At 41.9% G+C, this 12,132-nt stretch overlaps 1 protein-coding gene across 3 annotated transcripts; it reads right to left on the reverse strand.

Annotated features, from left to right (window-relative positions):
* Positions 1-1,146: 1,146 nt before the first annotated feature.
* On the reverse strand, positions 1,147-10,570 carry LOC115433619 (zinc finger protein-like 1). 3 transcript variants are annotated; one of them, XM_030155112.1, is made up of 9 exons: positions 10,401-10,570; positions 7,605-7,717; positions 4,884-4,995; positions 4,045-4,238; positions 3,888-3,966; positions 3,556-3,774; positions 2,240-2,363; positions 1,879-2,105; positions 1,148-1,637 (listed from the first exon to the last, which is right to left on the reverse strand). In XM_030155112.1, exons 2-8 carry the CDS (start codon positions 7,704-7,706, stop codon positions 1,919-1,921), a joined length of 1,017 nt encoding a protein of 338 aa, XP_030010972.1. In that variant the 5' UTR covers positions 7,707-7,717; positions 10,401-10,570; the 3' UTR covers positions 1,148-1,637; positions 1,879-1,918. The 3 variants fall into 3 exon arrangements, with proteins under 3 accessions (XP_030010971.1, XP_030010972.1, XP_030010973.1); XM_030155111.1 differs by having other exon boundaries at positions 1,147-2,105; positions 10,401-10,569; XM_030155113.1 differs by having other exon boundaries at positions 1,148-2,105; positions 3,565-3,774; positions 10,401-10,565.
* Between the last annotated feature and the right edge of the window lie 1,562 nt (positions 10,571-12,132).

Genomic DNA, 12,132 nt, shown 5'->3' on the forward strand with positions numbered 1-12,132 from the left:
AAGCTAACATTTTAACTCTAACCCTTTAACTCTAACTCTTTAACTCTCTAAAGCTAACATTTTAACTCTAACTCTCTAACTCTTTAACTCTCTCTAACTCTAACTCTTTAACTCTAACTCTCTAACTCTAACCCTTTAACTCTAACTCTCTAAAGCTAACATTTTAACTCTAACTCTCTAACTCTTTAACTCTAACCCTTTAACTCTAACTCTAACCCTTTAACTCTAACTCTAACCCTTTAACTCTAACTCTTTAACTCTCTAAAGCTAACATCTTAACTCTCTAACTCTTTAACTCTCTCTAACTCTTTAACTCTAACTAACTCTTTAACTCTAACTCTTTAACTCTAACTCTTTAACGCTAACTCTCTAACTCTAACATTTTAACTCTAACTCTAATAAAACTCTTGACTCAGTGTTGGTTTCAGTGTCGTTCTTTGTGGGACTTCATGTCACCATTCCTTCGCCTTCCTTTCGTGTCGATAATCTGATTCCATCTGTTTCCATCAAATACTTATTTTGTACAGAATAATTCAGTGGTTTCCATGACAACGATGAAAAACACAATCCTGTAGTCAGTGATTATTTCAAATTAATTAGAAAATGAACGGTTTGTTATTTCTAATGCTGATCTATAAGTCCTGAACCTGTGGGTCCAACAGGGTTCATTGGTTTGGTCTTTTCTATAGTTTTTATTTTCACTGTTTCATTATTGTTTAATAAATAATGACAGTGTAGTTTACCATTCTATCTATCTATCTATCTATCTATCTATCTATCTATCTATCTATCTATCTATCTATCTATCTATCTATCTATCTATCTATCCATCCATCCATCCATCCATCCATCCATCCATCCATCCATCCATCCATCCATCCATCCATCCATCCATCCACACACACACCACTACTCTGGGTTATGGTTATCCTACCACTCCAGTGGGGCTAACCCTGACCCTAACCCAGGATTAGGGTCAGGGTTAGGGTTAGGGTCAGGGTCAGGGTCAGGGTCAGGGTTAGGGTCAGGGTCAGGGTCAGGGTCAGGGTTAGGGTCAGGGTTAGGGTCAGGGTCAGGGTCAGGGTTAGGGTCAGGGTCAGGGTCCACTCCATGCCTGCAGCCCAGGGGTAAAAACCACAGGATTCAAGGCACACTGCTTCGTTTTGCTGTTTAATGTCCAGTCAAACATGAGGAAAACAGACAAACAGAACATGTGAACACGCCCATAAATAATCAGTGTATGAGTGAATCTGCTGGGGGGGGGGGTCCTTCTCCTCTACATGTCATCAGGATATAAATGTGCAAAGGTTACTGCACATGCTCAGTACATACAGATGTCCTTCCTGCACATGCTCAGTACATACAGATGTTCTTCCACGTCCACAGGGTTTATTTTGACTCCATTTCAGATGGAATACATGACAAAGGTCCAGTCACTGTCTCCTGAACCGGACCCAGACTCAGGTACTGGACTCGGTTCTGGCTTCTCCAGTCGGGTCTCCTGATTCTTGGTGTTTCTGGTGTGAACCGGGCCCAGGCCCATCGGTGCTGTTTAATGGACTCCGGTACCACGCAGGTTTCCATGGTGACCAGCTCTGTGTTGAGTGGAGGTGAAGGAATGGCGTCCCCTGCTGGGCCTGGGTCCACAGGATCCACAGGGGTCCGCTGGGCCCAGGTCGACAGGGGTCTACTGGGCCCGGGTCCACATGGGTCCACTGGGCCCAGGTCCACAGGGGTCTGCTGGGCCTGGGTCCACAGGGTCTACAGGGGTCTGGTGGGCCCAGGTCCACAGGGGTCCACAGGGGTCTGATGGGCCCGGGTCCACAGGGGGCCAAAGGGTCCACAGGGGTCTGCTGGGCCCAGATCTACAGGGTCCACAGGGGTCCACAGTCCAGTTACAGCCCGGCGCTATGGAACATCAGTATTTGCCAACGCGGATGTTGGGGTTGAGGAGAGGGTCTAAGTTTGGGTCAGAACCAGCAGAGGCTCGTCCCAGTTTCGCCATAATGATGATCAACGTAAAGAATCCCAGAACTCCGACCAGGAGGAGCATGAAGACCCGCTGCTTCCAGGACAGAGACGCCCGTTTGGGCCCGGTCCGGTTCCTGTAGAGAACACAACAGAGATGGATCACAGACCATGGACCCACAACCAGAACCACAAGCACAACCACAACCAGAACCACAACCACAACCACAAGCACAACCAGAACCACAACCGGTCCAAGCGCAGTACTGACTTGAGGATCTGGGCGAACCAGCCGAGCGCTGGGCGGCGCCGGTATTTGTCATCGTCAAAGTCGATGTGCGTGGCCGAGCTGCGAGCGGCGTCACGGGTGTCGTAGACTTTTCTTGGCGATGAAGCTGAATTGAAGAACAACAGAGTCAAGTTTGAATGAGTCAGTCACAGATTCAGATGAATTAACGTTCAGATGAAGGATCAGACCTTCGACAAAGCTCTGAACACTTTGACTCGCACCCATTCATCGGCCACGACCTGGAACCGGCCGCTCAGTCTGAAGTGGACCCAGAACCAGACCTGGGCCTGGGTCCAGATGGTCGTATATGAGGAATGTGAATGGGACACATGGGGGGGTGGGGGTGTTCCATGCCGTACGTACCTCACACCACCACACTAGGGATGTAACCATTACCGGTATAACGATAAACGCGGTAAAATCGCAGACGGTTAGTATTAGCGTTTAAATTCTAATTATTGTGATAACCGTGTTTGATTACCGCACTTTCAGGGGAAAAAAACGCCTATGAAAAGATCTGCTTTTATGTCAAATATCTGAGTATAGTTTTAATTTATTACAATTTTAATTTTCTATATTTTTAAATTAACACATTATTCTGATAATATTATGGCTTTATTGTTGGAATATGACGACTTTAATCTCATAAACGAATGACATTTTAGTTAAATTATGAGGGTTTTTTATGACTGCGACTTTATTCTCATAACATTGTAATTCTTTTTGTATTCGACTTTATTCTCATAAAATTACAGGTTTTATCTCCATATTTTCTGACTTTCTTCTGGTAGTGCCCAGTGTTTTTCTTTTCTTCTGTGGTCCTAATACTCCGTCGTAGCTTTATTCTCCAGTTCCCTGTATTTGTAAAACTAGGTTGGCCTCAGTTTCAGTTAGTTTACTAATCATGTAGGAGCACAAGGTTCACAATCACAAAATGAAGACAAAAACCTGGAAAGATCTGATCATGAAACCAAGAGCTGCACTAAGAAGGAACGTTAGCCAAAACAATAGGTCATTTCAGGTCTGATTGGACCCAAAAATTCAGCTTAAATGAATGTTAGCTGACACCAAACAGGATCCACAGATATAGGTTTGGTTTCCTGGATTTGTGGATCCATCTCCTTCTCTTTTCTTTGTCTTTCGGTGTCTGTAAACGATAGCTCCCACTGCTTTAAGAACCTGAAAATACAATCAATCTCAATGTCCAAATGTCCAACGCTAACATGGACTTGATTAGTTTTTAGCTTTTCTTACTAACTGAAGACGTTCAAACAGGTGCTGGTTGTCTTGACGGTTACCATGGTTACCTGTGTGTATGGTGAGGGTGTCACTGGTGTTGGGTGTGGTGAAGTTGACGACGGTGTGATCCTGCAGATCTGAGGCTCCATTTGGACCGACACCGCCCACGTCATCCTGTGCCGGAGCTGAGATGGAATCGGCCGATTGGCCGAGGCCAGGGCTGTAGGCGTGGCCTGGGCTGTAGGCGTGGCCTGGGTACAGTTCAGGTGATTCTCTGGCTGTGGCATCAGAAGAGAACAAAAACATACCTGGATCAAAACGTCCCCTTCAGTCTGAACTGAACCCATTTCCAGACCACCCTCCATAACCACATCCATGTTCAAAGACTCACCATCGAACATGGACCAGTCGTTGTAGTCGGTGACATCAGCAGGCCCCACCTCCTCCGGGACCCCCATTGGTTCTTCCATCTGTCACAGGTCACATTTGGTCAACGCTCCGTCACATCCGTCCACATCCCTTCAACACCAGAACAACACAGTCCTTACCAGGGGCAGCCCTAGCCCGGCTCTGGCCCAGTTCACCGACGACAGCTGCTCTCGGAGGACGTCTGCGATTGGACTGGCCAAGTTGGGGGGCGGGAACAGCGGGCCCTGACAGCTGGGACACTGGTATCCGGCCGGCGCCGTGTGGACGGGCAGCCGCGAGGACAGGTCATTAAGACAGGACCAGTGGAAGACATCTGTGGACAGTCCAAACAGAACCATCAACTGGGTTCACACCAGTACAACCACTACCCACGGAGTCCACCCCAGTACCACCACTACCAATGGAGTCCACCCCAGTACCACCACTACCCACGGAGTCCACCCCAGTACCACCACTACCAATGGAGTCCACCCCAGTACCACCACTACCAATGGAGTCCACCCCAGTACCACCGCTACCCACGGAGTCCACCCCAGTACCACCACTACCAATGGAGTCCACCCCAGTACCACCGCTACCCACGGAGTCCACCCCAGTACCACCACTACCCACGGAGTCCACCCCAGTACCACCACTACCAATGGAGTCCACCCCAGTACCACCACTACCAATGGAGTCCACCCCAGTACCACCGCTACCCACGGAGTCCACCCCAGTACCACCACTACCCACGGAGTCCACACTCAGACACACTTTAATGGTTTAACTCTGTCTTTGGAGCTAGGTTCGGGTTGGTGTAACCTGGGTTAGGGTCAGGGTTAGGGTTGGTGTAACCTGTCCCTCGTTGGTTTAATAACCCTTCTATTAAAACCACCTCATGTCCAACATCAGTAAATGACAGTAAAGGAACAGATTCAACTGCACTGATAGTTGGACACAGATGAAAGCGTCCATTTACCGTAACAGACCAGTCTGACGGTGTCTTGTGCATTCAGTGGATGATCACAGAGGGCACAGTTTGGATTGTAGTCGCTGTCCTGAAGCCACTGTAAGTACGACTGGACGATGCACTGAAAACACAAACAACAAACAGTGTGAGGGTTAGGGTTCTGTCACTGGGTTCTTCTAATGCTGGGTTCTTCTAATGCTGCTTTTCCACTACATGGAACTGACACAACTCTACTCAGCCTGTTTGTGTTTCCATTACATCAGGGCTCTCAAACTCATTTTCTTTCAAGGGCCACATTCAGCCCAATTCAATTTTAAGTGGGCTGGACTAGTAAAATAATAACAATAATAACCTATAAAAAATGACAACTCCAATTTTTTGTCTCTGTTTTAGTGCAAAACAGCCCCATTTAATTGTGAAAATACTTTTATAAACTATCCAAGCAAAAAAGATGTGAAAAACCTGAAAAAAACTGAAATTTCTTCAGAAAAATCAGTGTAATTTTACCAATCTTCTTCCTCCACTTCTCATTAGTCCATGTGCATTCTGGATCAGATCTACAAAGACACTAAACACTGAGGAACAGGAAGAAAAGAGTTCAAACTGGACTGAATTTAATACGGACATTTCAGGTTGGACACATTTGTTCAGGTTAGTCACATTTTATTGGTACAGGAGAGTTTGGAAATATTTTCATAATTTATTATTTTCTGCACTACAACAAAGAAAAAAACATTAAAGTTGTCATTATTTATAGGCATAAATGTAATATAATTTTTTTCACATCAAACCGTGAAGAAAGTATGAAGTAATTAGTTTTTATAGGTTATTATTTTACTTGAGATCAAATTGGTCTGTATGTGGAAAATGAGTTCCACAGCCTTGACTGTGGAATTTTTACACTTTGTAAATTCATCCCACGGCTTGCATTGAAACCTTTGGCGGGACGCATTTGGGCCCCGGGACACATGTTTGACACCCCTGAATTACATAAAAGAACCCGGAATCTCAGACCTGGTTCTATGTTTTTAATGTCTGCTCGGCCGAGGTTCCAAAATGGGTGAAGAGATACATGTGACACGCCATTTTTAAAAAAACAAGACTGGGAAGTTTATCATAAATATAGCAGTAGGTTAATCCATAATGCACACCCACAAAACCACACTGTGTTCGGTTGAGGAGGTTCTGACATTTCCGTCCTCTGTGGATGATGAAAAGATTCAGTGTGAACCAAGGTTCTAATAGTTTTGGATTTTTCATTCTAGTTTAGTTTTATTTAGTTTGGACTTTTTTTTCTCTAATTCAGTTCATTTTAATTAGTTTTTAGAGCAGGTTTGATAGTTTGTATTAGTTTTCATTTTTTTCGAAATGCTTAATTTTAGTTCAGTTGTAGTTTAGTTTTAGTTTAGTTGTAGTTTATTCGTCTCTTTTCTCTTCTTCTCTGTCGTCGTATTCAAATAAATCCCAGACAGGACTCTGCTGCTTTCTCCCAATTTTAGTCTCCATGTTTCCAGGTAGAGTGGGGACTAGAAGACGACTGGAAACCACAAGTGAACACAAGTGACGGACCAAAAAGTGTCGTATGGTGCCATTAGCTAAAAGTGCTAGAGCGAAATAAATCAATTTTGTATCAATCCGACCTTGCCAAAGATGGAAACAAAGGGAATTTCATCCATAATTTCTGCACGTTTTAATTAGTTTTGTAAATACACAATACAGTTTCAGTTAGTTATGTTTTTTTTTTTTTTTTTAATTATAGTTTCTATTTATTTCAGTTAGCGAAGATGTTTTTTCAATTCTAGTTTTCGTCATTTCGTTAGTTTTCGTTGACGATAATAACCTTGGTGTGAACTTGACGGGGCAACACGCAACAAACAAGTTTATCAGCAACTCTCAAAGAAGATGACAAAACAAGGCATGATGTTGGGGAAGTTAGGCGCAGCATCGCTACGACGACCAGGTCCTCTAAAGTGGGTAGTTTTTTCTGTTGAGAAAATCAGTATTAACAATACTGTAAATGGAAACTGTCTGCAGGAATAGTTCCTGGTACCAGAGTCAAGTCGAGTCAGTACCACGTAGTGCACAGGCGTCAAACATGCGGCCCGGGGGCCAAATCTCCACATCTGTGTGGAAAAAACTGAAGTGAAAAAACCCCCAAAAACATTACACTGTGAAAATATTTACATTTACAAAACTATTTTTCACAATAAAATGCAAATAAATACATAAATAAAAACAAAAATAAGAACAACCTGAAATGTGCAATCTGAACAATATTCTGTCTGTTCCTAAATGTTTGGTGCATTTATGGATCTACTGGGATCTGCAGTTGTGTTCATAATAACAGATGGAATATTATTTAAATTGTTCAAATTTTCGTTCCAAACTCCAAAATTTGAACAATATTCTGCCTGTTCCCAAATGTTTATGGAACACTGTGTGTAAATGTACATGTAGAAATAAGAAGTCCAGGCAGAATAGTGTTCAAATTGCACTAATTTTTCAAATGAACTTTCTGTTTTTTCAGGTTATTCACATCTTTTTCGTAAAATGAAAATATTTTCATAATTTAACTGGGGTTTTTTTTTGTACTAAAACAAAAAGAAAAACTATTAAGTCATTATTTTACTGGTTCTGGCCCACTACAGGTCAACTTGGGCTAAATATGGAACTGAACTAAAATGAGTTGGACAGCCCTGACGTAGTGGAAAGGCGGCATAAGTCACAAACCTTGTTGTGGTTGGAGACAAGGCAGTGTTCGCACACATTGACGCGATGTTCAAAGCAGAATAAGTTGGTCACCTTCCTCTTCGGACACTTGCACAGACCCATGTCCACCTGTTCTGTGACGACAACAAAGCAAAAAGGCAGAAGAAAGACACTGGTTGAGCTGGAAAAGCACAGAGCACAGCATCAGTTCAGAGTTCCAGGATGTGAGAGGGTTAAACAGCAGTGGTCGTGTGTCGGAATAGTCTTATATATAGTCTATAAGTCTGAATAGTCTTATATCCAGTCTTTCAGTCTGTATAGTAGTCTTATATATAGTCTTTCAGTCTGTAAAATAGTCTTTTATATAGTCTTTCAGTCTGTATAGTAGTCTTACGTATAGTCTTTCAGTCTGTACAGTAGTCTTACGTATAGTCTTTCAGTCTGTACAGTAGTCTTACGTATAGTCTTTCAGTCTGTATAGTAGTTTTGTATATAGTCTTTCAGTCTGTATAGTAGTCTTATATATAGTCTTTCAGTCTGTATAGTAGTCTTATATAGTCTTTCAGTCTGTATAGTCTTATATATAGTCTTTCAGTCTGTATAGTAGTCTTATATATAGTCTTTCAGTCTGTACAGTAGTCTTATATACAGTCTTTCAGTCTGTACAGTAGTCTTATACATAGTCTTTTAGTCTGTATAGTCTTATATATAGTCTTTCAGTCTGTATAGTAGTCTTACATATAGTCTTTCAGTCTGTATAGTAGTCTTATGTATAGTCTTTCAGTCTGTATAGTAGTCTTATATATAGTCTTTCAGTCTGTATAGTAGTCTTATGTATAGTCTTTCAGTCTGTATAGTAGTCTTATATATAGTCTTTCAGTCTGTATAGTAGTCTTATATATAGTCTTTCAGTCTGTATAGTAGTCTTATATATAGTCTTTCAGTCTGTATAGTAGTCTTACGTATAGTCTTTCAGTCTGTATAGTAGTCTTACATATAGTCTTTCAGTCTGTATAGTAGTCTTATATATAGTCTTTCAGTCTGTATAGTAGTCTTACGTATAGTCTTTCAGTCTGTATAGTAGTCTTATATATAGTCTTTCAGTCTGTATAGTAGTCTTACATATAGTCTTTCAGTCTGTATAGTTGTCTTATGTATAGTCTTTCAGTCTGTATAGTAGTCTTATGTATAGTCTTTCAGTCTGTATAGTAGTCTTATATATAGTCTTTCAGTCTGTATAGTAGTCTTATGTATAGTCTTTCAGTCTGTATAGTAGTCTTATATATAGTCTTTCAGTCTGTATAGTAGTCTTACGTATAGTCTTTCAGTCTGTATAGTAGTCTTATATACAGTCTTTCAGTCTGTACAGTAGTATTATATATAGTCTTTCAGTCTGTATAGTCTTATATATAGTCATTCAGTCTGTACGGTAGTCTTATATATAGTCTTTCAGTCTGTACAGTAGTCTTATATATAGTCATTCAGTCTGTATAGTAGTCTTATATATAGTCTTTCAGTCTGTATAGTAGTCTTATATATAGTCATTCAGTCTGTATAGTAGTCTTATATATAGTCTTTCAGTCTGTATAGTAGTCTTATATATAGTCATTCAGTCTGTATAGTAGTCTTATATATATAGTCTTTCAGTCTGTACAGTAGTCTTATATATAGTCTTTCAGTCTGTATAGTAGTCATATATATAGTCATTCAGTCTGTATAGTAGTCTTATATATAGTCATTCAGTCTGTATAGTAGTCTTATATATAGTCATTCAGTCTGTATAGTAGTCTTATATATAGTCTTTCAGTCTGTATAGTAGTCTTATATATAGTCATTCAGTCTGTATAGTAGTCTTATATATAGTCTTTCAGTCTGTATAGTAGTCTTATATATATAGTCTTTCAGTCTGTACAGTAGTCTTATATATAGTCTTTCAGTCTGTATAGTAGTCATATATAGTCATTCAGTCTGTATAGTAGTCTTATATATAGTCATTCAGTCTGTATAGTAGTCTTATATATAGTCATTCAGTCTGTATAGTAGTCTTATATATAGTCATTCAGTCTGTATAGTAGTCTTATATATAGTCTTTCAGTCTGTATAGTAGTCTTATATATAGTCTTTCAGTCTGTACAGTAGTCTTATATATAGTCATTCAGTCTGTACAGTAGTCTTATATATAGTCTTTCAGTCTGTATAGTAGTCTTATATATAGTCTTTCAGTCTGTACAGTAGTCTTATATATAGTCTTTCAGTCTGTATAGTAGTCTTATATATAGTCTTTCAGTCTGTACAGTAGTCTTATATATAGTCTTTCAGTCTGTATAGTAGTCTTATATATAGTCTTTCAGTCTGTATAGTAGTCTTATATATAGTCTTTCAGTCTGTATAGTAGTCTTATATATAGTCTTTCAGTCTGTATAGTAGTCTTATATATAGTCTTTCAGTCTGTATAGTAGTCTTATATATAGTCATTCAGTCTGTACAGTAGTCTTATATATAGTCATTCAGTCTGTACAGCAGTCTTATATATATTCTCTATATGAGTCAAATGTCCTTTTACCGCCGCCCTCCTCCTTTTCTGTTTCTAACTCGTACTTCCTGAAAACCTCGGCTTCATAATCGTGTTTACTGAGACTAACGCCGAAATACACTTCTGTTCAATACACTCTGTCTGAACCCGGAACCCGAACCCGAGCCCGTTTCCCAGTAGCTTTATGGAAGTTGTCGGGTAGCGACCATTAGCAGCTAGGCTAATGCTAGCTTGCTAACTTAGCCTAGGCCGTTGTTTCCGTTGTGGTAAATGAGGTGCCGTACCTTTCACAAAGCCTTCCTCTGCTTCTGTAGATGAAGTTCCGCTCTCATTTGTGTTTCTTTGTCCGAAGCAGATGGACTTTCTTCAACTTCGCTGCTCCGCTTCTTCACTGTTTTTGTGCCACGTCTCTTCCGGTTCGGTGTCTTCTTCGTGTTTTCCTGTCACAGTCCGAAGTAAATGAGCTTCCGCCTCCTACTGGACCGGAGTGGACCTGCACCTCCCTCTGCTGGACCGGAGTGGACCTGCACCTCCCCCTGCTGGACTGGAGTGGACCTGCACCTCCCTCTGCTGGACCGGAGTGGACCTGCACCCCCCTGCTGGACCGGAGTGGACCTGCACCTCCCCCTGCTGGACCGGAGTGGACCTGCACCCCCCTGCTGGACCGGAGTGGACCTGCACCTCCCTCTGCTGGACCGGAGTGGACCTGCACCCCCCTGCTCCAGGACATGGGCATAGGTTGATGCACTGGTTTCCATCCTTTTTTGGCTCCTGACTCCATTTTAACATCACAACTTTCTGGCGACCCCACACATTCAAAACAGAGACATTTTTTTGCTAAAATTAATTTGTTTTTGATCATATAATAGTTTGCTTTAGTATGTTGCCAATAAACATTATTTTAACCAATATTTAGCCTATATAATAATAATGTATATAATGCACCTTTTTAAAATTTGTGTGTGTTGTTTTAAAGCTCTACCGTATGATGTGGCATTTTTACACTTTTCTTTTGTCATCTTAAAATGCTCCTAATAAGCGTGTGTTAAACTAAAATGTAAAAGAAATCCACCAGGTATTGAAACTCAAAAATGTTTAATTCTCATATATTTCTGATAAAAGTCTGACCAATCATTTTATTCGGTCCGAATAAAATAATTGGCCGAACCTGGCTAAGCCTCCTGTCAATCATCCATTACGGCCGTCCAGCATCCGATCCATTATCGCTGTCTCCGCATCCGATATGTGTCCCTCTGAATCTGACGCATCACTCGCGCTGCTTCTCCTGTCACTGACCACAGTCTCTCTAGGATGTGTATGGATAGAACTCAAATGCACATGTGGAAGGGAATAAACGGATTTATGAACAGAAACAACAACTAAGGAGAACAAACAGGAGTCTGATGAATGAAGGATGGAGATAAAAGTCCGGAAGTCAGCTGTACTGGACTGAACAGGTCTGCATAAAGTTCAGCTTTTCTGACGGTGGGACTCATACATGTACATGTACCTGGTGTCACACATGTAGGATTATGTAGGATGATAACTGTATGGACTATGAAACCTCAAATGTCCACGGAAAAATTCGCGGAGGCCACGCGTTCACAGTGCGCGCGCCCGTCGCCTGGGCACCTCATCTCCGTGGTGCAGTGAAGACCCTGACCCAGAACTGCACAGACCACACCCTTAAATACAGACCACACCCTTAAATACAGACCACATCCTTAAATACAGACCAGACCCTTAAATTCAGGGTCTACTGATGGAACAGGGGCTGCGGGCCCGCGGCAGTTGGATGATGCATCTGATTACTGAGGGAGGGGTCCGCGGACACACCGAAGTGGACCGGAAGTGGACCGGACCTGCCCCTCCGCTTCCTCCGCGTGCATCAGGTGAGAGGAGGCGAGCATCAGAGCTCAGGCAAGGGGAAGTGGGCGGGGCTTTGGAGGGAGGCGGGTTGTTCATGTTCAAACTTTTACTAAGTGCTGTGAGAAATGCCACATCGATAGGTAGAAC

The sequence above is a fragment of the Sphaeramia orbicularis genome, chromosome 14 (genome assembly GCF_902148855.1).
Source record: "Sphaeramia orbicularis chromosome 14, fSphaOr1.1, whole genome shotgun sequence".
Classification (NCBI taxonomy): domain Eukaryota; kingdom Metazoa; phylum Chordata; class Actinopteri; order Kurtiformes; family Apogonidae; genus Sphaeramia; species Sphaeramia orbicularis.

Excerpts from the sequence above, each read along its gene's own strand:
- LOC115433619 (XM_030155111.1), bottom strand. The coding sequence starts at position 7,706 with ATGGGTCTGTGCAAGTGTCCGAAGAGGAAGGTGACCAACTTATTCTGC. Across the intron at positions 3,775-3,887 it reads CGACTGGTCCATGTTCGATG|CCAGAGAATCACCTGAACTG; the intron begins GTGAGTCTTTGA and ends CTGATGCCACAG. Across the intron at positions 2,106-2,239 it reads TGGTTCGCCCAGATCCTCAA|GAACCGGACCGGGCCCAAAC; the intron begins GTCAGTACTGCG and ends TGTTCTCTACAG.